General features: G+C 41.3%; 1 protein-coding gene across 3 annotated transcripts; it reads left to right on the forward strand.

Moving 5' to 3' along the window:
- The first annotated feature begins 10,557 nt into the window (after nucleotides 1-10,557).
- On the forward strand, nucleotides 10,558-14,412 carry LOC147447888 (uncharacterized). Of its 3 annotated transcripts, none has more exons than XM_086524440.1 (5): nucleotides 10,558-11,989; nucleotides 12,719-13,001; nucleotides 13,316-13,501; nucleotides 13,593-13,736; nucleotides 13,821-14,412. In XM_086524440.1, exons 1-5 carry the CDS (start codon nucleotides 10,794-10,796, stop codon nucleotides 13,863-13,865), a joined length of 1,854 nt encoding a protein of 617 aa, XP_086380566.1. In that variant the 5' UTR covers nucleotides 10,558-10,793; the 3' UTR covers nucleotides 13,866-14,412. The 3 variants fall into 3 exon arrangements, with proteins under 3 accessions (XP_086380566.1, XP_086380565.1, XP_086380567.1); XM_086524439.1 differs by having other exon boundaries at nucleotides 13,831-14,412; XM_086524441.1 differs by lacking the exon at nucleotides 13,821-14,412 and having other exon boundaries at nucleotides 12,719-13,009; nucleotides 13,593-13,727.
- The last annotated feature ends 7,253 nt before the right edge of the window (nucleotides 14,413-21,665 follow it).

Here is a 21,665-nt window from a genome sequence, read left to right on the forward strand (position 1 = left end):
GATTGACCTTGTGGTATACTCAAATTTGCAAAATCACTAAGTTTTGAAGCAAATGTAAATAATCGCGATTATTTACTCCTGACAATTTTTTGTAAATTTTTGTCCCAACTTTGACACAAATCTATTAAGCACCTTATGTTAAGGTCACTAGCCAATTTTCATCAAGTTTGGACTATTTTTTAACAAATGGTCATCAATTTCTATCTGCAGACTAACTATGTAATTTTTGTCACAGTCTTCACTCCAGTGATCCAAATTTCACCAAATTTGGTTTGTGGGCTTATTAAAACATGGTAAAGCTAGTGGTATGCCAACTTGGTCAAAAAAGTTCAAAAACAGGGCAGATATAAATAATCACGATTATTTACTTTTGCCAAAATTTTGCAAGTTTTTGGTCAACTGAGCATACACACATGTTTATCACATCAATATAAGCCTATGAATCAAGTTTTTGGATAAATTTTTCCTCAATTCACACTCAAGATTCAAAAAGTTAGTACAAACTTTAGTTTTCACCCAGTTTTTTGCCAGTTTAGTGATCCAACTCTTTTGGGCCTTTACAAAAGTTGTTTGTACACATGCAATGAATCAATGATATGAGTCTTGGTTAATTTAGAGCAAAAAGTTAATAATCGTGATTATTAACTTGAGGCTTAAAATGAGCACTTTTTGCAATTTTCTCAAAGACAGTCTTTTTATGATGTTTTTTAAGCCTATAAATCAAGTCAAAACTTAATTTGGCCTAAAAAGTCAAGAAAACGTAAATAATCTAAGTTTTGGTAACCTTCTTGAAAGTTTTACCTCGAAGTGTCCTTGAGCTTACCCACTGGTTCAAACAACTCTTAGGCTTACTCCCCAGTTGGATTGAGTGAATTCGAGTCTTTTTCGTGCTATTTCTAGCCGTAGACCTGAAATTCTGCAACCTTACATAACAACTCACACTTGATTCTTTTAGAGAGAGCAATGCTATGAAATCCACCTCGGATCCTACTTACCCTACTCCTAGTTTCTCATGCAATGGGGTTGTGGAAAGTGTCCACAAACACTCGTTTTCTTGTGTTTTTTATGTTTTTCAGAGTCTTGATCTTAAGACTTGTCTCGTCTACCAATCATTCTCCAAATCTTAATCTAAATCTACAATCCTACAGTCCTAAAGGTACTCAGCAAGTACGATTACTTCCAAGCTACCTCTACATAGCAAAAGACAACAATCTTAAGCTATGCGGTTTCTAAAAGAGAGTTTTGAACTCTAGGCGACGAACCTAGAGGAAATTAAAGGACAATTACACAAGACGCTCGTGTTTTTCCTAGTTTAGGTTTGTTCGATCCCCGGCAGCGGCGCCAAATGTGGGACGTATGTCTAACCTCACCATCCTATCTTATTGCAGTATTAGCGAGAACCACGATTAATTTGTCAAACCATGGGACGAAGCTGACTCGACTAGTGCATAGAGGCTACAAGAGGTTGTCAATCTCTCGAAAAACAACTAACAACTCGCATCTAACTCAAGCTACACTCAAGTGACTGAAATCACCAAAAGCCAATCGCTCATCGGCAAGCAAATCACATCTGTTACATCGTCAAATGACATCCAAATGTAACGAAACTTCTAGGACAAGTTTATAAGACCTAAGCACACCTGCCTATGGCCTCAAACCCCACTTTAGGTTAAGTTTCAAAATCGCGATTATTAACAGCAATGGATTTTTGACCTAGTCGTTTTTGACCCAGAATGCATCTAAATGCTAAGCAATGATGCCCCAATATCCCGCCTATGCTTAGTTTTGGTTTTAAAAGTGTAAATTTCTAGTTATGATGAAATTAGGCCGCGGGTCGGCGACGCCAAAAGCTACGAAATACTGTGAATGGCTTACGTAAATGCGTAGAGCTCTTACCTGCGGTTGCAATGCAACAAACGCATTCGCAATGTGACAACCGGAGAGAGAGTAGGAAGCGCGAGAAGGAGAGAAGTGAGCGTCGTTAGCTCACGCTGTGTATTTCTTATCCAAAAACTTATAAAAAACTGGATTTTATACCTTAGCCAAGGTTTTTGGGTGGTCAAAAGTAATAATCTAGAGTTCTACCAAAGCTAGAAATTGAATGGCTGATACAATCTGGAAGCTTGTAGCCCCTCGCTCATTAATTACAAAGTTTACCAAGAAAATAGGAGTTACAATATTCTCGATTTATCAAAATAATAATTGTTTTTACAAGGAGAACTCTGAAAAATGGTGTCCGCGTTAGCTTGATGCTAACACTTGCTTAAGAAGAGAGGTCCTTAAGTAGCCTATAATTGGTTGATTTTGTTAATTATATTTGGGTAAATGGGACTGGGATATATTATCGGTTTTGTTGAGCCCACTATGTGGGATATGGTGCACACCTCGGGAGCTTTGGACTTAATAATGGAGTCTTTTTAGACTTGCCTACGACTTTACCATTATTGAGCCATAAGAAATCCAAAAGGAGCTAGCCCTTGGCAACTATGCAATATTAGACCCACTCCACTACTCTCTATAATTAACCACTTTGAGCCATGGGTGTAGATACTTAAGAGCCGATTTTCAAAGGCTAAGAGGAGTGGCAACTAAGGTTTTGAATTGCCAAAGCATACACTAAGTACGTACACAAATTTTGTTAGCATGTCTGACAATAACCAAGAGAGTAGAATGAACATTGATGGCTTTGATTTTTCACATGAAGGTGTTAATGAAGATGCTCCCATGTTTGTTAATTATCTTGTTACTAGGTTGCAGCAACAACCCTGCTTTGCAAGCCGAAGTTACTCAGCAACTTCGTGCTTATAGGATTTCCTCTCCTCTCCAAGACAAGAGAGAGCTTAGGAGGCCTCTTGAAGAGACCCCCAAAAGAAGACTCTCTCCCATACGAGAGGAGGAATCCAAAGAACAAGAAAGCAATAAAACTTTAAGTTTCTTTGAAGATGTGGATCCACGTAGACGGCGGTCTAGACGATCACCAACTCCTCCCAAGAGGAAAAGATCAACACATAGTCCTTCTCCTCGTCACCCTGAAAGGGAAGAGAGGAAACAAAGGAAGAAAGGGGCAAGAAAGAGGTCACCCTCTTCTCCTTCTTCTTCACCTTCCTCCTCTTCCGATGGAAGCTATGGCTATTCTCCTAGAGAATACAAGAGGGGAGGACATAGCAAATCATACCCTGCATAGCGAAGGTCACCAAAGCTAATGAAGTTCAAAGAGGGAGGAAAGAGTATCTCTTTTCTCACCTATGACACCTTTGGTGCTACTGACAAACTGTTGGCCTTTATCTAGAAATTTGATGCGGCCTTTGGAGACTAGGGCTTCACAGAGTTCTCCAAGCTACACCATGTAGCTATGCACTTCCAAAAATTGGCTCGTCAATGGTGGGCTAGCCTTTTGTGGCAATGGTGAAGCCCCAAAGACATGGAAAACTCTACGAGTTTCCATCATGAAGCAATTCCTTGCAAGCGATGCAAAGGACAAAGTGATTGCCAAATGGTGCAGCTTGAAGCTTCTCTCTCATGAGTCTATCCACAAGTATGTAGAAAAGTTTTGGGTTTACATCTCAAGGCTACTGTCTTTCAAAAGATAGACTTTGCCGAACAAAAGCAACAGTATTCTGCGGGATTACTTGAAAAGATTTCCGAGTATGTCAACTCTCAAAGGCCTGGTTCTATCACTGAAGTAATCCACCACACCATGGTTGCTTCGTGCATCAACTTCCAACAAGGGACTAGATGGAATGTCAAGCCCATGGAAAATAAAGACAAAATTGATGCCAAGGGAAAAACCAATGCCCAAAATTTTCCCAAGGCACTTCTTCCAACAACAACAACAACAACAATTGATCCAAGGAGAAGGGAGTTTACAAAGGTACAAACAAACTCTCTCGTGAAGAGCTTGGAGCTTTTCGCAAGGACTATAAGTGTTTTAAGTGTGGGGAGCAAGGACATGGTTATTGTTCTTGCCCCAAGAAGAATGTTCACAATGAGACTCTTAGAGCTTCCACCATCGAAGCTCCAAAAGAGGATGCTCATTGCAAAGATGCACCTCTCTCCTATGCTTGGGGAAAGGTAAGAGAGCATGATGCCTTCATCTTGTTTGACCCTGGCTCTACTCACAACTTCATATCAACGGAGTTGGCCACCAAGTTAGGCATTCAAGCTTTCGAGATGGGAGATGTTGTAACGATCGATACTGCTTTCAAGGGACAACGAGCCTCCATTACTCCCTTGATTGGGAAGGTGAGGCTCCATGTCCAAAGCTATGTCGATAAAGAAGAAATTTTTTTATCTCTCCTCTCCAACATGAGGATGCTATCCTAGGGTCACCATGGTGTGATCTCATGGCTGCAAACTTGAAGTTCCCTGAAAGGAGAATCTAGTTCACTTATAAGGGAAAGAACACGTGTATAGATGCTAGTGAGTGCGGTTGTACTATACCACTTGTAAATCCTCATCCTTTTGATAAATCAATGAAGAGCTCTGTTTTTGTGTACATGATTTTTGTCAAAGAGTCTTTGAAAGATCCTAATGTTTCATCAAATGTAAATGGTAGGAATCAAGAAGACTTAGACTTGTCTAATTTTCTAAAAGGATTCGAAGATGTGTTCATCGATGATATCTCTATGGACTTACCTACAAAACGGGGGGATGATGGACATCGCATTGAGCTCCTTCTAGGAAGCTCACTGCCTTAACAAGCCTCCCTATCGAGTTTCTCAAGCTCAACAAGAGGAGATCATGAGGCAAGTACAGGAATTGGTAGACAAAGGGATGGTGAGGCCTAGCTCTTGTCGCTTTTGTTCTCCAGTCCTTTTTGTGCAAAAGAAAGATGGAACATACCGTATGTGTGTGGACTATCGATCACTAAACCATATCACTATCAAAAAAAAAATTCTTGTACCTCAGGTAGAAGATCTGTTTGATAAGCTACAAGGCTCTATCTACTTCAGTAGGATTGACCTTAAAAGTGGCTATCATCAAATAAGGATAGTGGATGATAATATCCTAAAAATCGCGTTTTGCACAACATTTGTTCTTTATGAATATCTAGTCATGCCTTTTGGTTTGCCTAATGCACCAGCTACATTCAATTGTCTAATGGAGAAACTTTTTAGAACTTACCGCAAATTCACTGGAGTGTTCTTTGATGATATCATCATCTAATCCAAGTCTTTGGAGGAACATAAGCAACATCTCCAAGTGATTTTTCAAGCATTGAGGGAGAACAAGCTTTTTCTCAACCAAAAAAAAGAAAATTTTTCCTTCAAGAGATTCAATACCTAGGTTATATTATCTCTCAACATGGTATTCATATGGATCCATCGAAGTTAGAGGTAATAAAAGCATGGCCTAATCCAAGGAATCTACATGAGCTAAGAAGCTTTATTGGTATGTGCGCATACTATATATAGATGCTTCATAGCAAAATTCTCTCACGTAGCAGGACCTCTACACGACTTAACTAAGAAGAACGTTAAGTATGTATGGATTGCTAAGGAGCAAAATGCTTTTGATAAACTCAAAGAGAAGCTTACTTCCCAACCAGTCCTCATGCTTCCGGATCTCTCAAAACCATTTGAGGTTCAATGTGATGCTTGTGTTGATTGCCTTGCAGTAGTTTTGCTTCAAGAAGGGCATGCCATAGCATATGAGAGCCGAAGGCTCATACGGATGAACGAGTCTTGAGAATTTATGAGAAAGAGCTTTTAGTTGTTCTACATGCCCTAGACACATGGAAGCACTACTTATTGGGGACTCCATTCATTCGACGAACCGACCACCAAAGACTTAAGTATTTCATGATGCAAACCAAGCTTTCCGACAAACAAATGAGGTGGGTAAATTTTCTTTTGCAATTTAATTTTCATATTGTTCACATTGCTGGTAACCACAATCAAGTGGCCGATGCACTTTCACGACAACCAAAAGTTGATGCGGTGTCTATAGCTACTCACAATGATCTATCTTCTATGATGAATGAGTATGCTACCGACCCTAACTTTAGAGACATAATGTCATCCCTTGCTTTGGGGAAGAAAGAGGAACCATTCACCTTGCAGGATGGTTATCTTCTCCACGGCAATAGGCTATGTGTTACCCATTCCCTTCGTGAGACAGTTATGTATGAATCCCATGCTCCTCCCTATGCGGGGCATAGAGGCATTCAACCTACTCTCCGAGGAGTAGACACGTATTTCTCTTGGCCTACCATGAAAGTGGACATACTAGAGTATGTTTCAAAGTGTGTAGTATGCCAAAAGACCAAGTATGATAGAGGGAAGAAACCTGGATTACTCCAGACATTGCCTATCCCAAATTCACCATGGTAGAGTATATCCATGAATTTCATCTTTGGATTATCCAAGTCTATCCATGGGAATACGGGAATATGAAAAATAGCCGACAAGTTTAGCAAGCAAGCATACTTTATTCCTGTCAAAAAGACTATTAAGGCACACCAAATGGCAACTCTCTTCATATCACATATTTCAAACACAATGGATTACCAACATCCATCGTGTCAGATAGAGGTCCTAGAATGACCAGTAATTTCTGGAAAGGTCTCTTTGAAAATCTAGGAACAAGATTGAAATTTCTCTTCGGCCTATGACCCACAAACGGATGGCCAAAGTAAGATAGCCAATCTTACGATACTCGATCTACTAAAGACTTATGTTATAGAAGTAGATCAACGCTCACAATGAAAAAAGTACTTATCTCTTGTAGAGTATGTCTACAATAATATTGTACATACTTCTACGGGAAAAGCACCTTCTAAGATCATAGAGGGAAGACCTAAAAGTCCCTTGCTACTTGAAGTACATGGGAAGATCTTCGCTGGTGCTGATGAGTATAGCCATGACCTACAAGAATATTTTCAAAAGATTAAGGAAGCTATATCCATCTCTCAGCAAAGGCAAAAGGCTGTTCCTGACAAGCACAGAAGGGCACGTTCAAAGAAAATGATTGGGTCTTACTTAAGTTTCCTAAGGCTCGATTATGGCAAACAACGGGCAAAAATACTACGGGCCATCAAAAGTATTATGCTAAGTTGGCAAAAGATACTATGGTCCTTTCCAAATCTGGAAGCCTATCAATGAGACGGCTTACCAACTCAAGTTGCCCAACCATTGGCTCATACACAATGCTTTTCATGTGAGCCTACTCAAGCCCTACAAAGGAGAGCCTCCAAGTCAACCAATTATTGAAGACCCTCCCGAAGTTGACGACCAAGAAGAGGTGCTACAACCCAAAGCTATTCTTCAACGTGAAGACAAGGTACTACTACATGGTAAGATTATCCGACGGTATCTTATTAAGTTCAAAAATTATCCTTTTGAAGATGCTAGAAGGATGCAAGGAATACAGCTCAAGGATAGTATGAACCTTGTCAATGCTTACAATGCTACATTAGAGTAATCACATGTACAAATTTCTTTTAAATGACCAATGTTTTTGTCTTATAAGACTAGTACCCTTTTTATTGTGCAGAAATTTAAATAGTATGCATGCTTAGAATCATGTTTTGTGATGACGACGTCTCTCAAACACCAAGTAGGATTTGTCACTCTACTTTCGGAGAATGAAATGGACTAAAGAGCAGACATGCTTGCGGCAGCTATGTCTCCCAAGCACCAAATGGATTAGTCATCCATCTTGGAAAGATGTCGTAGGTAAAAAGGGATCCTCTACCCGCTAAGTAAGATTGACTAATGACTAAGGCTTTATCTCTTCTACCTCATAGTCAAGGATGACTATGATTTCAAGAGAGAGGTAATTCATAAAATCTAATATCTAACCAACCCAAATGATTTTCTCATATTAAACTGATCATTTAATGTGGAAGAATAAACGGGAACAAGGGTTAGGATATAGACATGTGCTTATGGATCTATCTCAACACGGGGCCAATGGTAACGGGGCCCAAAGGAAAGATGGTCTATCAAAGAGCACGGCTAACCAATGGAGCATAAAGACCTTAGGGTTAGGTTCATTAAAGACCTCCTATAGTTAGTGTTAAAAGTCCTTTGACCTAGGTAAGCTAGGGTTGTGCTTGAGGTGGGAACCCGGCCAAAGCTTGCGGTGTTTGTCATGCTTGATGACTGAGATACTTGAGATTCTTGAGGTGCCTGATGATTGAGATGCTTGAGGTGCTTGTCATGCTTGAGATGCTAGGGTTGTTCTTGAGGTGAGAACCCAGCCCAAGCTTGAGGGGCTAAAGGACCAAGCTTGTGGCGAGAACTAGGCCCAAGGTTGAGGGGCTTGAGGTGGCACAAAAGTCAAAGTCATTCCCTACAAGGAGGGGGCGAGCCATGCAAGAAAGGGCGGGGGGTGGTTGCTTGACCACTCTCTCTCCCAAAGGTCACCCCTTGCCCAAGAGGCAAGTAGGACACATGTCAAGGCCGAAGCTAGGTTACCCTCATGGTGTACCTAAAGCCTATTGGTTGGCCTTCCAAGGGGTCCAATGATAATTTAGTACAATTAATTAATTGTTTTAGCATTTATCAAGCCCTCTCTCTCACAAGGGACAGGGGGGCACTTGTCCCAAGGCTACCCTTGTTGCTTGGTATGACTCTTGCTTGTGATTGGCTAGGCCTAGAGGGGTCCAATGAGCTTCAATCATGAGCTACAAGGGGGGGGGGAGATCGACCAAAGCAAGTAGGGGGCGTGCTTAGGGGGTATACTCTCACACACACACTCACACTCTCATTGTGTGTTGTGCGAAGTGCAAGAGCTTCCTCTCCTTCTCCAAGCAAGTAGAGAGGTTGAGAGCTTACACCAACACTCTTGACTATGGAATGCAAATCCAACCAAGAGCCATGCTTCAATGCTTAAGCTTGCCATCTTCTCCATGTTCATTACTATGCTATTATGTATGCTAGCAAGAAGAGTGATGATAAGTGAGGAACTAATTCTTTTCCTATGAAATGTTTCTTCTTCCTCTTTCCTACCCTCATTCCCTGCTAGCTCTCTCCACCTTCGAAGGTGTTCGAGGTCTTGGGACTGAGGCTTGGGATAGTTAATGCTTTCCACAAAGTTAATGTTATGCTTGTGATGCATGAAGATTTCCATCTTCACTGCATCACCTAGGACACAAGGAACACCAAGATTGTATTGTAACAAGTCTCTCTTGATGGGAGAAATCATAATACAAATGCCTATTGGAGGGGGGGCTGACTCCACATAAATCCGATTCTCAATTGTTGTCACGTTCTCTAAATTCTCTCTCTTGCAAAAGTATTGTTCATGCCAAGTTAACTAAATGATATGTTTATGTTGCTAACTTTAATTATGTTCACTCGCTATGCTCACAAAGTAATTTCTCAAAAGTGCTCTCTCTAATTTCCGCTACTCTCAAGTTAATAGGCCAATTCCATTACAAGGCCCTTCTATCTATTCTTTGGTTATTGTCATTTGTGTTATCTCATTTTCGTGATTGGTGTAACTATTGCCAAGTTCCTACTGATTCTCAAGATACCGTCTCACTACATGTTTTTCTCTCTCTTGTCTAACCATAGACTGTCCGCCAAAGGTGTGTATCAGTTTAAATCTTGTTCAGTTTCTCTTTATAATCTATGATGATTAGTTTTTTTGGCAAAACCTTCTTGCAGTATTTGGGTGTTGTCCATATTTGGATACTCTCACCATTTTTCTCCTCTATAATACCCTTTCCTTCTATTTTTCCTTCTCCGCTCTCTCTTCTTATCTTAATCGGTCGCTTTGCTCCCCATAATTAGGCTCCCTCTCTTACCTATACTCTCCCCCGCCCTATCTCTCTATCTCACTTATACTCACTAGTGCTCGCCTTCTCTCGTAAGGCCTATCTTGCTCAATGGCTCTCTCTCACACACTTCCTTTCACTCACCCTTTACCATTCTTGCTTCCCACTTGGCCCTTTTCCCTTCTAGCCAGCTCGTTCACCCTGTCATCTCTCCATTACCGTTGCAACCCAAGCCCCCTTTCTCGCCCGTCAAGCCCTCCCTCTTCCTTTATTCAATTCACCCCTATCCCGGCCAGCAGCCCTCGTCTACGGTCCCCCCTATCCCCTCGCCCGCAAACCTGGTTCCCTATCTTACTCGCCCTGGTTCATGTGCCCCAACCCCTACTGACCCTCACCATTAGCATGCCTCGTCCAATCCGCTGCTCGCGCCGTCGCTTTTTCCTAACTCACCCCATTTTGCTCGCATGTGCCCAGCAGTCACCCTCTACCGTCACCCGCACGTCCGACATTGCCCTCGCCCTTCCTCTCTCTCTCTCTACTTCCCCCCTGTCTCTCTCTCACCCTACCTTGCCGGCCACACCCCCCCCCCCCCCCCCCCCCGTCTTGAGAAGGGAGGGCAGCGTTGGCTGACGTGTGCAGCGAGGGTTGAACCCCGACCGTGCGGAAGCGGACGCTCCTCTAGTCTAGAAGTCCAAAAAAGGAGCTGGTGCTATAACAAATCATAAGTAGCCACGTTGAAAGGAAAGAATATGCCACGTGGCGAGGGAAGGAGGCAAAACAAACCGTCACCGTTGAAACCGTAAGTCACAGGTTTGTCTGAACGACTGTATCGAGTCACCTTGGCTTGGCCTCATGAGCCAGGATATGAAGCGTGCTACAAGCTTGTGAAAACCCTAGCTGGCTACCTCCCTTTCACTTTCGACTTTGGTGGCCTTACGGGAGCTCCGCCTTCACGTGAACCAGTATGCATCTTTTGATACTCTACTTTTAAAGCTCAGGCAGCTATGGTGCTCATGTTTTTTTCTGCGATCATTGTTTCTGCACCTGTGTGATAGTATGTGTGTCTCAAATGAAAATCGAGCAGTTTCGCGAGCAGCTCCTTGCCTCGCCAGTTGGAAGGTTTTTCATGTATTTTGCGTGTATGGCGTCTGCTTGGGTTTCCATTGTGAGTAAAGTTGAATCCTTTCACAAACCGTTCAGCAGTCCTTATATACCATCCTGCAATGCCGCTAATCATTCCTCCATGGCAATCTTCACAGCACCTCCTGTGTATGCCCACCCCATACAGTTTCGCACCTCTCATGCATCCACAGGGGGGTACCATTTTCCAGTTGGCAATCTATTTCGGATCTCTGGTTGTAGACTTATGCAGAATAGCAGAAGCTTGAACTCGCCATGGAATCCTTGCCATTTAGGCAAAAGGTGCATGTTCTTTTCTCCGAGGGCGAGCTTCATTTTTGACCCTTCCGGTGCTTACCTTTCAGAAGTTGGGCAAAGCATCATCGGATGCTTTCAAATTGACACTGCCGAGGCTGCCAAGCTGCTTCCTGAATCGGCTTCAGATCAGTCGCCCTCTGAGAGCCTCCTACATCATCTTAATGCAATCCCCATTAAGGTTTTTGTAGCTTCTGTTGCACTGCTACTAGGCACCTCCATTGGCTACCTAATTTCAAGAATTGGGCAGAATGAAGCGCCTGGTAGTTCTGAGCCAGCTTCAGAATGGCTCTTGATCATGAATGCCACCCCTTTCAATCGTTTTGTGTTAATGCGATGCCCTTCCATCAAGTTTAGAGATATGGACGTCTATGATGGTCTTCCAAAGAAGCTTACAGCAGAAGGACATTATGTTGTCAAAATACGGAATGCTAGTCTAAGTGATCAGGATGCCATTGGTGACTGTAATAGCCCTTCTTTAAAAAAGGAGGCTGAGTGGACTGGTCGTTTCTTGCAAAGTGCCTTCCATCATGATAATTTATCGCAAGGACAAGCTCCCAAGGAATCAAATATAGAAGAACACATGCCAACATACAGGCGGATTTTCTTGCACACTAAGGATGGTGGAGTTTTGGCCATTGATTGGCCTTCTCACTTAGAGTTATCTGGTGAGCATGGCCTAGATACAATGGTCCTTCTTGTTCCTGGATTATTAAATGGTAGCAAAGAGAAGGGCATTCAAGAAGTTGTGCAAAGGTGTGTCAAGCATGGGTACTTCCCAATAGTACTAAACCCAAGGGGCTGTGGAGGATCTCCGTTGACAACACCAAGGTATAAAAGCATCTGATTAGCCTTCAAGAGAAAAAAATAATATCATCATTGTCAAATGCTTGTCTCAAGCAAAAAGATAATGTGGACGTAATTTGTTAGCATTTCAGATGAATGCATCAAGTGCGGAAATATTTAATTTTAGGTGGCTATGTTTAAGACTTTAATGTGAGTCAATAATAAAGGGGAGGGTAGTTCAAAAGAGATTGTAGATAATTAGAACCAGTAGAAAACATGCACCAGCCATATTATGCTCCTCAAAATAGTATCATGTCTTTCTTGGAAGAGGGATTATAGAATTTGTATCCCTTTGTGCTTTTAGTATATCCAATAAGTTTTGTCGATTGCATTGGTTTCAACATTGCTTTTAGAATACCCCTCCTAGAGTAAAGTTGTTATTCTATGGGCATCTTGGGTAAAGGAATCATCGAGTTTTGTCTCCAAGGGCTAGGGGTCCCTACCTGGCCCACTTTTATACTGGAACAGACAAAAACGTCCCAAAGATGTGCTTTGAGAGTCAGGGGAGCATCATATTCTACCAATTGTGACTATCAGTGACAAATACATGCTTTCTCGTGCTTTGGATAAATATGTTGTGTAGAACTCACTGGCAGAACAACCCCCGAAGTCCAGTCTACTTAGGCATTAAAAGCTGAATTCAGTCAAAGCTTTGTGCTTTGAATAACATAGTGGTTGCTAATCCTTTCTTCTGTGTAATGTTTTATGATTTAGATTATTCACTGCAGGAGACAGTGATGACGTGCGAATGGCGGTTGAGTTTGTTCTGAAGTCAAGACCGTGGGCTACTATGATGGCTGTTGGGTGGGGCTATGGTGCGGATATGTTAGTCAAATATCTTGGGGAAGAGGCAGCATCAACACCTGTAACTGCTGCTGTCTGTTTTGAGAACACATTTGATCTTGAAGAAGCAACAAAGTTCTCCCAGGACGATCGTGTTGACCTATTCAATCAAAAAATGGCGAGCAGCTTTGTCGAGATCTTAAAATCGAATCAGGTTTCAATGTACCATGTTCCAAATATTACTATGTTTCTGCTTTTGATCATGCATTGCCTGGCTGGATTGGAGTTCTTATAGGTGTTATGATGAGGTCATTTGCATTAATGTGCTGTAGTTAGTGTAAAAGCTGCAAGACTTTATCAGTTCAGAATAACTCTTCTCAACACTACCAGCTCAAAGGAAGACGTGACCAACTCTTTGTTGATTAAGTGCCTTTGAAGTTGCCTTTTTGTTTTCAAAGTTTTTTGGAGTAGTGTTTTCATAGCTCAGGGTGACTCAATTCTGAAAGTGTGTAAATGACATGAAAGCAGATGGTGTTTGAGGGGAAAGGGAGATATTTTAATGTGCAGAAAGGCTTGTCGGCAAAGACTGTCAGGGATTTTGATGAAGCAATTTCTATGGTTTCAAGGGGTTATAATAACATACAGGAATTTTACAAAGATTCTAGCTTCAAATCATGGATTGCTAAAGTGAAGGTACCCATTTTCTGCATTCAGGCAAGCAACCTATTCTCTGGGATGTGGTTTTGTGAATGAAAAGCTAACGAAGCAAGTCATTTGTGATCGGGTACATTTATTTGCGTTCCAGGATAATATGAGTATTGGAAAGACTTTCTCTATTCCTCGATGTTTCTTTGAAGAGAATCCTTTCACAACTCTTATTCTCCTGCTCACTAGAAGAGAACCAATTTCTCAGACTGATGCCTCTATACATAGCTCTTTGGTGATTGAGGTATTTAGCCAGCTCTCTATGTTCCAATTCTGGTCTTTTGACTGCTCATCAATAAGTAAAAGAAGAGGATCTCTATGGTTTTAGTGGCTTGCAGCTGTTGAGTTGGCTTCAACCGATGCAGCACTATAAAGAACAAAGGCCTTTGCAACTCCCCAAACTAACCAGCGGTCGAACCACTGGGATAGTACAAAGGCTGAACCCTCATTCACATGTTGAAGAGCAACCGACAGTGAAGATCTTGGAGGATGAAATCTTCTGACAACTACTCAAAAGAAAAAGGTCCCCTGTGCAAGCCAACATACCAAAACAAGGAAGCAACAGCAAAAGGAAATCTAAAACACCCACTCATTCACACAACACATGCACACAGAAAAACAAAAGAAATCTTTATAGACAAAGAGGAAGAAGGCACAAACAACAAAGCAACAGAAAATGGAAACATGACAGCACAATAGCTTTAAAAAGACTAGTATGTGACCTACGCGTTGCTGCAGCAAAGAAACATCGCCTCTATTTTTGTAGGGCTATCTTATTTTCCAAGTGGAACACTATCAATACTCTCTTCTTACATGTATAGTCTAATGCATTTGTAAAAGTGATGCATGACACGACCTCTTGATAGATTCTAACAAACATGAATATATGTAAAATGCTGCGAAGCATTCTTTGATACCAAGCTTGGGAGCTTCTCATAGACCCCTTTTTTCCCAGGTGCTAGCTCTTATTCAACAAATTCAGAAGAGTTGTATTGGGGTAGAGAGAGAGAGAGAGAGAGAGAGAGAGAGAGAGAGAGAGAGAGACCTTTTTGGTCTATCTTGGTCTAGCAATGCTATGAAACTTGATTATACAGATTAGATAATTGAACATGGCGTGAAGAGACAAAAGCTACTAAAACTTCTTTTGAGAATGGAGTGGGTTCTGGGATTGGTTTCAACAATAGGAACACAATTGAATTTAATCTCTCTGCTCCACTCTATTACTTGCTCCTATCCTTGCATCTTTCTTTTGAGCAAGGCTTGGTAGTAGTGCACATTATAATCTCCTATATAGTAAGAAGGACGTCTTTCCCTTGGTCTACTTAGGGTTGAGAAAAGTGCTACCAAGTCGAGAAGAACAAACTCGATATGCCAACAAGTTTTTAAACATGAAGGCTATAACTGCTACACTGTGTAATTATAAAACTTTTCATGTCTAAGAGTAGAGTTGTCAAAAGATTAGGGCTCGTAGTTTCCAATATACCAATAAAGCTTCAAGTTTTAAACAGATGAGTTGGCTTTCGTTTGTGCACAAGCATGGTAATGATTTACATCATCACCTAATCACAACAATGCATAGCATAAGCAGCTTAGTACAATAGGGTGCATACTATTTGTTCATGTACATTTTCACGTCATTTTCATCTTAAATTGTGATAGAAATGAAAGAAAAATAACTTCGCGTCGTTTATTTTTGTAGGAGTTTTTGTCATTATGGTAAACAGCAGATGTGGTTCAAAATTGAGGCTGTGACCTAAAATCATGCATGTCATTAATCTGTCTCCCTCTCCCTAAATTACAAAAGCATGTTTCTCTTTGAGAGAGCAGATTGTATTTAACCATTTACATGCTTGGGCCTATTCTCGTATGCACAATCTCTACCATACCAACCATTTAGCTTAGCTCCTTGGCTTAGCTCCTACTCTCTTAAATATGAGACCAGACATTGAGGCAATGTAGGAGAGCCTCCTTTTGTAAACACATTATGTCCCTTTAAAATTTGAGAGTATGAGTATCATACCCTACTGTAGTGCTCATCTTTTGATCACAACAAATTTCTTTTCTGACATTTTAGCATGGACCATTGCCTACATTTCTTTCTCTCCCAAAACCTCCATGGATTATATTTGTTAGTTGGGACCGTTATATCCATAAGTCTTCAAGCATGCTACATGTTGAATTTAGTCCCAGAGGTCAATTGTCATAAAATCTAATACCTAACCAACCCAAATGATTTTCTCATATTAAACTGATCATTTAATGTGGGAGAATAAATGGGAACAAGGGTTAAGATATAGACACGTGCTTATAGATCTATCTCAACAGGGGGCCAATGGTAAAGGAGCCCAAATGAAAGATGGTCTATCAAAGAGCAAGGCTAACCAATGGAGCATAAGACCTTAGGGTTAGCTTCATTGAAGACCTCCAATCCAGCAATTTGATGCGGCTTTTGGAGACGAGGGCTTCACAGAGTCCTTCAAGCTACGCCATGTAGCTATGCACTTCCAAAAATCAGCTCTTCAATGGTGGGCTAGCCTTCGTGGCAACCGCAAAGCCCCAAAGACATGAAAAACTCTACGAGTTTCCATCATGAAGCAATTTCTTGCAAGCGATGCAAAGAACAAAGTGCTTACTGAATGGCACAGCTTGAAGCTTCTCTCTCATGAGTCTATCCACAAGTATGTAGACAAGTTTTGGGATTTATATCTCAAGGCTACTGTCTTTCAAAAGATAGACTTTGTCGAGCAAAGGTAGCAATTCCATGTGGGATTACCTAAAGAGATGGCCGAATACATCAACTCTCAATGGCCTGGTTCTATCAAAGAAGTAATTCATCACACCATGGTTGCTTCACGCATAAATTTCCATCAAGGGGCTAGACGGAATGTCAAGCCCATGGTAAACAAAGACATAAATGATGCAAAGGAAAAAACCAATGATCAAAATTCTTCCCGAGGCATTTCCAACAACAACAACAATCGATCCAAGGAGAAGGGAGTTTACAAAGGCAAAAACAAACTCTCTCCTGAAGAGCTTGAAGCTTTTCGCAAGGACTAAAGTGTTTCAAGTGTGGGGAGCAAGGACATGGCTATCGTTATTGCCCCAAAAAGAACGCTCACAAGGACACTCCTAAGGCTTCCACCATCGAAGCTCCAAAAGAGGATGCTCATTGCAAAGGATCATCTCTTTCCTATGCTTGGGGAAAGGTAAGAGAGCATGATGCCTTCACCTTGTTTGACCCTGGCTCTACTCACAACTTCATATAAATGGAGTAGGCCACCAAGTTGGGCATTCAAGCTTTTGAGATGGGAGATATGGTAATGGCTGACACGGCTTTCAAGGAACAAAAAGCCTCCGTTACTCCCTTGATTGGGAAGTTGAGGCTTCATGTCCAAATCTGTGTCGATAAAGAAGACTTTTTCATCTCTCCTCTCCAACATGAGGATGTTATCCTAGGGGTTCCATGGTTTGATCGCATGGCTTCCAATAATGAAGTTCCCTGCAAGGAGAATCTACTTCACCTACAAGGGAAAGAACATGTATATAGATGCTAGTGAGCATGGTTGCACCATTCCACTTGTAAATTCTCCTGCTTTTGATAAATCGATGAAGAGCTCAGTTTCTGCGTACATGAGTTTTGTCAAAGAGGCTCTAAAAGATCCTAATGTTTCATTAAATGTAAATGGTAGGAATCAAGAAGAGTTAGACTTGGCTAATTTTCTAAAAGGATTCCAAGATGTGTTCATCAATGATATCCCTATGGATTTACCTCCAAAACAAGGGGATGACGACCATCGCATTGAGCTCCTTCCAGGAAGCTCACCGCCTAACAAGCCTCCTTATCGAGTCTCACAAGCTCAACAAGAGGAGATCATGAGGCAAGTACAATAATTGGTAAACAAAGGGATGGTGAGGCCTAGTTACTCTCCCTTTTGTTCTCCAGTCCTTTTAGTGCAAAAGAAAGATGGTACATACCGTATGTGTCTAGACTATCGAGCACTAAAACATATCACTATCAAAAATAGATTTCCCGTGCCTTGGGTAGAAGATCTATTTGAGAATCTACAAGGCTCTACCTACTTTAGCAGGATTGACCTTAAGAGTGGCTATCATCAAATAAGGATAGTGGATGAAGATATCCTAAAGACCGCGTTTTGCACAACATTTGGTCTTTATGAATATCTAGTCATGCCTTTTGGCTTGACAAATGCACCAGCTACATTCAATCATCTAATGTAGAAAATTTTTAGCCCTTACAACAAATTCACTGGAGTGTTCTTTCATGATATCATCATCTAGTCCAAGTCTTTGTAGGAACATAAGCAACATCTCTAAGTGATTTTTCAAGCATTGAGGGAGAAAAAGCTTTTTCTCAACCAAAAGAAAAACGAATTTTCCTTCAAGAGATTCAATACCTAGGTCATATTATCTCTCAAGATGGTGCCCGTATGGATCCATTGAAGTTAGAGGTAAGCATGGCCTAATCCGAGGAGTCTACATGAGCTAAGAAGCTTTATTGGTATGTGCGCATACTAAAGACGTTTCATAGCAAAATTCTCTCAAATAGCAAGACCACTACACGACTTAACTAAGAAGAACATTAAGTATGTATGGAAGCTAAGAAGAAAAATGCTTTTGATAAGCTCAAAGAAAACAGCTTACCTCCCAACCAATCCTCATGTTTTTGGATCTCTCAAAGTCATTTGAGGTCCAATGTGATGCTTGTGGTGACTGCCTTGGAGCAGTTTTGCTTCAAGAAGGGCATGCCATAGCATATGAGAGCCGAAGGCTCAATACGGATGAGCGAGTCTTAGGCATTTATGAGAAAGAGCTTTTAGCTGTTCTACATGCCCTAGACACATGGAAGCACTACTTATTGGGGACTCCATTCATTCTACGAACCGACCACCAAAGTCTCAAGTATTTCATGATGCAAACCAAACTTTTTGACAAACAAATGAGGTGGATAAATTTTCTTTCGCAATTTAGTTTCCATATTGCTCACATTGCTGGTACACACAATCAAGTGGCTAATGCACTTTCATGACGACCAAAAGTTAATGTGGTGTCTATAGCTACTCACAATGATCTATCCTCTATGATAGATGAGTATGCTACTGACCTTGATTTTAGAGACATAATGTCAGTCCTTGCTTTGGGGAAGAAAGGGGAACCATTAACCTTGCAGTATGGTTATCTTCTCCATGGAAATAGGCTATGTGTTACCCATTCCCTTCGTGAGAAAGTTATATATGAATCCCATGCTCCTTCCTATGCGGGGCATATAGGTATTCAACCTACTCTTTGAGGAGTAGAGATGTATTTCTATTGGCCTACCATGAAAGTGGACATACAAGAGTATGTTTCAAAATGTGTAGTATGCCAAAAGACCAAGTATGATAGAGGGAAGCAACCTGGATTAATCCAGCCATTGCCTATCCCAAATTCACCATGGGAGAGTATATCCATGGATTTTAGCTTTGGATTACCTAAGTCTATCTATGGGAATACGGGAATATGGACAATAGTCAACATGTTTAGCAAGCAAGCACATTTTACTCTTGTCAAAAAGACTATTAAGGCACACCAAATGGCAACTCTCTTCATATCACATTTTTTCAAACACAATGGATTACCAACATCCATCGTGTCAAATAGAGATCCTAGAATGACCAGTAATTTCTAGAAAGGTCTCTTTGAAAATCTAGAAACAAGATTGAATTCTCTTCGGTCTATCACCCACAAACGGATGGCCAAAGTGACATAGCCAATCTTATGATACTTGATCTACTCAAGACTTATGTTACCAAAGTAGATCAACGCTCACAATGGGAAAAATGCTTACCTCTTGTGGAGTATGCCTACAATAATACTGTACATACTTCTACGGGAAAAGCACCGTTTTGAAATCATTGAGGGAAGACCTAAAAGTCCCTTGCTACTCAAAGTACATGGGAATATCTTCGTTGCCGATGAGTGTAGCCATGACCTACAAGAATATTTTCAAAAGATTAAGGAGGCTATATCCATCTCTCAACAAAGGCAAAAAGCTGTTGCTGATAATAAGCACAGAACGACCTTAGCACTTAAAGAAAATGATTGGGTCTTCTTTATGTTTCCTACGGCTCGATTAAGGCAAACGACAGGCAAAAATCCTACGGGCCATCAAAAGTATCATGCTAAGTTAGCAAAAAGATACTATGGTACTTTCCAAATCTTGAAGCCCATCAATGAGATGGCTTACCAACTCAAGTTGACCAACCATTGGCTCATACACAATGCCTTTCATGTGAGCCTACTTAAGCCCTATAAAGGAGAGTCACCAAGTAAACCAATTATTGAAGACCCTCCCAAAGTTAAAGACCAAGAAGAGGTGCTACAACCCGAGGCTATCCTTCGGCATGAAGACAAGGTACTACGACATGGTAAGATTATCCTACGGTATCTTATTAAGTTCAAAAATTATCCTTTTGAAGATGCTAGATGGATGCAAGGAATACATTTTAAGGATATTATGAACCTTGTCAATGCTTACAATGCTACATTAAAGTAAGCAAATATACAAATTTCTTTTAAATGACCCATGTTTTTGTCTTATAAGACTAGTTCTCTTTTTAATTGTGCACAAATTTAAATAATATAAGACTAGTTCTGTTTTTAATTGTACACAAATTTAAATAATATGCATGCTTAGAATCATGTTTGGATGACGACGTCTCTCAAACACCAAGTAGAATTTGTCACTCTACTTTGGGAGTATGGAATGGACTAAATAGTAGACATGCTTGCGACAACTATGTCTCCCAAGCACCAAATGGATTAGTCATGCATCTTGGAACGATGTCGTAGGGTAAAAGGCATCCTCTACCCACTAAGTAAGATTGATTAATGACTAAGGCTTTATCTCTTCTACCTCATAGTCGAGGACGACTATGATTTCAAAAGAGAGGTAATGTCATAAAACTAATACCTAACCAACCCAAAAAAAAATCTCATATTAAACTGATCATTTAATGTGGGAGAATAAACGGGAACAAGGGTTAAGATATAGACATGTGCTTATAAACCTATCTCAACATGGGGCCAATGGTAAAGGGGTCCAAATGAAAGATGGTCTATCAAAGAGCAAGGCTAACCAATCGATCATAAGACCTTAGGGTTAGCTTCATTGAAGACCTCCAATAATGTGTGTAAAAGTCCTTTTACCTTAGGTAAGCTAGGGCTGAGCTTGAGGTGGGAAACCGGCACAAGATTAAGGTGCTTGAGTAGCTTGTCATGCTTAATGCCTACGGTGCTTGAGATGCTTGATAACTGAGGTGCTTGAGATGCTTGAGGTGCTTGACTGTGCGCGTCTACCGCACGTGTCAGAGGTAGGGACTTGCCGAGCACCGTGTGCGAGCCACGAAGGCTGCAAGCACACAACTAGCAGGCCTATCAAGCTCACAGAGAGCAGAGGTGTGTCACTCACCTCCCTGCGCTTGTCGCCATGAAGGATTCCTCGCCGCGAAGAAGAGAGAGCCGCCGTCGTACTGCGCTCAACCGTCTCGCCGCCGCAGGTGCTGTCGTAATGCTCGATCACACACACACTCTCTCCCTCAAGTCAAGCACACACACACACACACCTGTGAGCACACAATGGAGATGGGGATAGAGATAGAGCAAGAGCACTTCTTTTATTGCACACTGAGAGAATGAGTGAATTTTAGGTTTAGTTGACTTTTATATGAGCTCGCCCCATTCACACTTGGGCGCCCATGCTTAGCCAACTAATCCCTTGAATGTTCCAGTTAGAGTGCGCCTCTCATCGGCGATCACTGTTACCCTTTTCCTATTGGACCGACAAGCCCGGTACCTGACTCTACCAAATAAATAATACAATGTCCTCCGTAGGTTACAACGTCCGTCGTAGGTAATAGGGTGTCCGTGAGCCGTGAGGGTTAACATGCCCCCCTTCTTGATGTAGATTCCGTCCTCAGAAGCTATTGAGTTGAAGCTTGTTATGTCCATGTTGTAGAGCATCTGGATTTGAATCTACAAGGCAAAGTCACTGTTTCAGCAAGCGGAATTATATCTCCATAAATCATGAGGGAATGTAAAGTACATGTGGAAATGAGTAAATGCAAGATTTATGAAATGTTAGACTGCCATTAAGGACAAATAAATCGCACTTTGA

This window comes from Adiantum capillus-veneris, chromosome 11, assembly GCF_014529385.1.
Source record: "Adiantum capillus-veneris isolate H3 chromosome 11, ASM1452938v2, whole genome shotgun sequence".
NCBI classification, from domain to species: domain Eukaryota; kingdom Viridiplantae; phylum Streptophyta; class Polypodiopsida; order Polypodiales; family Pteridaceae; genus Adiantum; species Adiantum capillus-veneris.

Excerpts from the sequence above, each read along its gene's own strand:
- LOC147447888 (XM_086524439.1), top strand. The coding sequence starts at position 10,794 with ATGAAAATCGAGCAGTTTCGCGAGCAGCTCCTTGCCTCGCCAGTTGGA. Across the intron at positions 11,990-12,718 it reads TCTCCGTTGACAACACCAAG|ATTATTCACTGCAGGAGACA; the intron begins GTATAAAAGCAT and ends TTTATGATTTAG. Across the intron at positions 13,002-13,315 it reads AGATCTTAAAATCGAATCAG|ATGGTGTTTGAGGGGAAAGG; the intron begins GTTTCAATGTAC and ends ACATGAAAGCAG.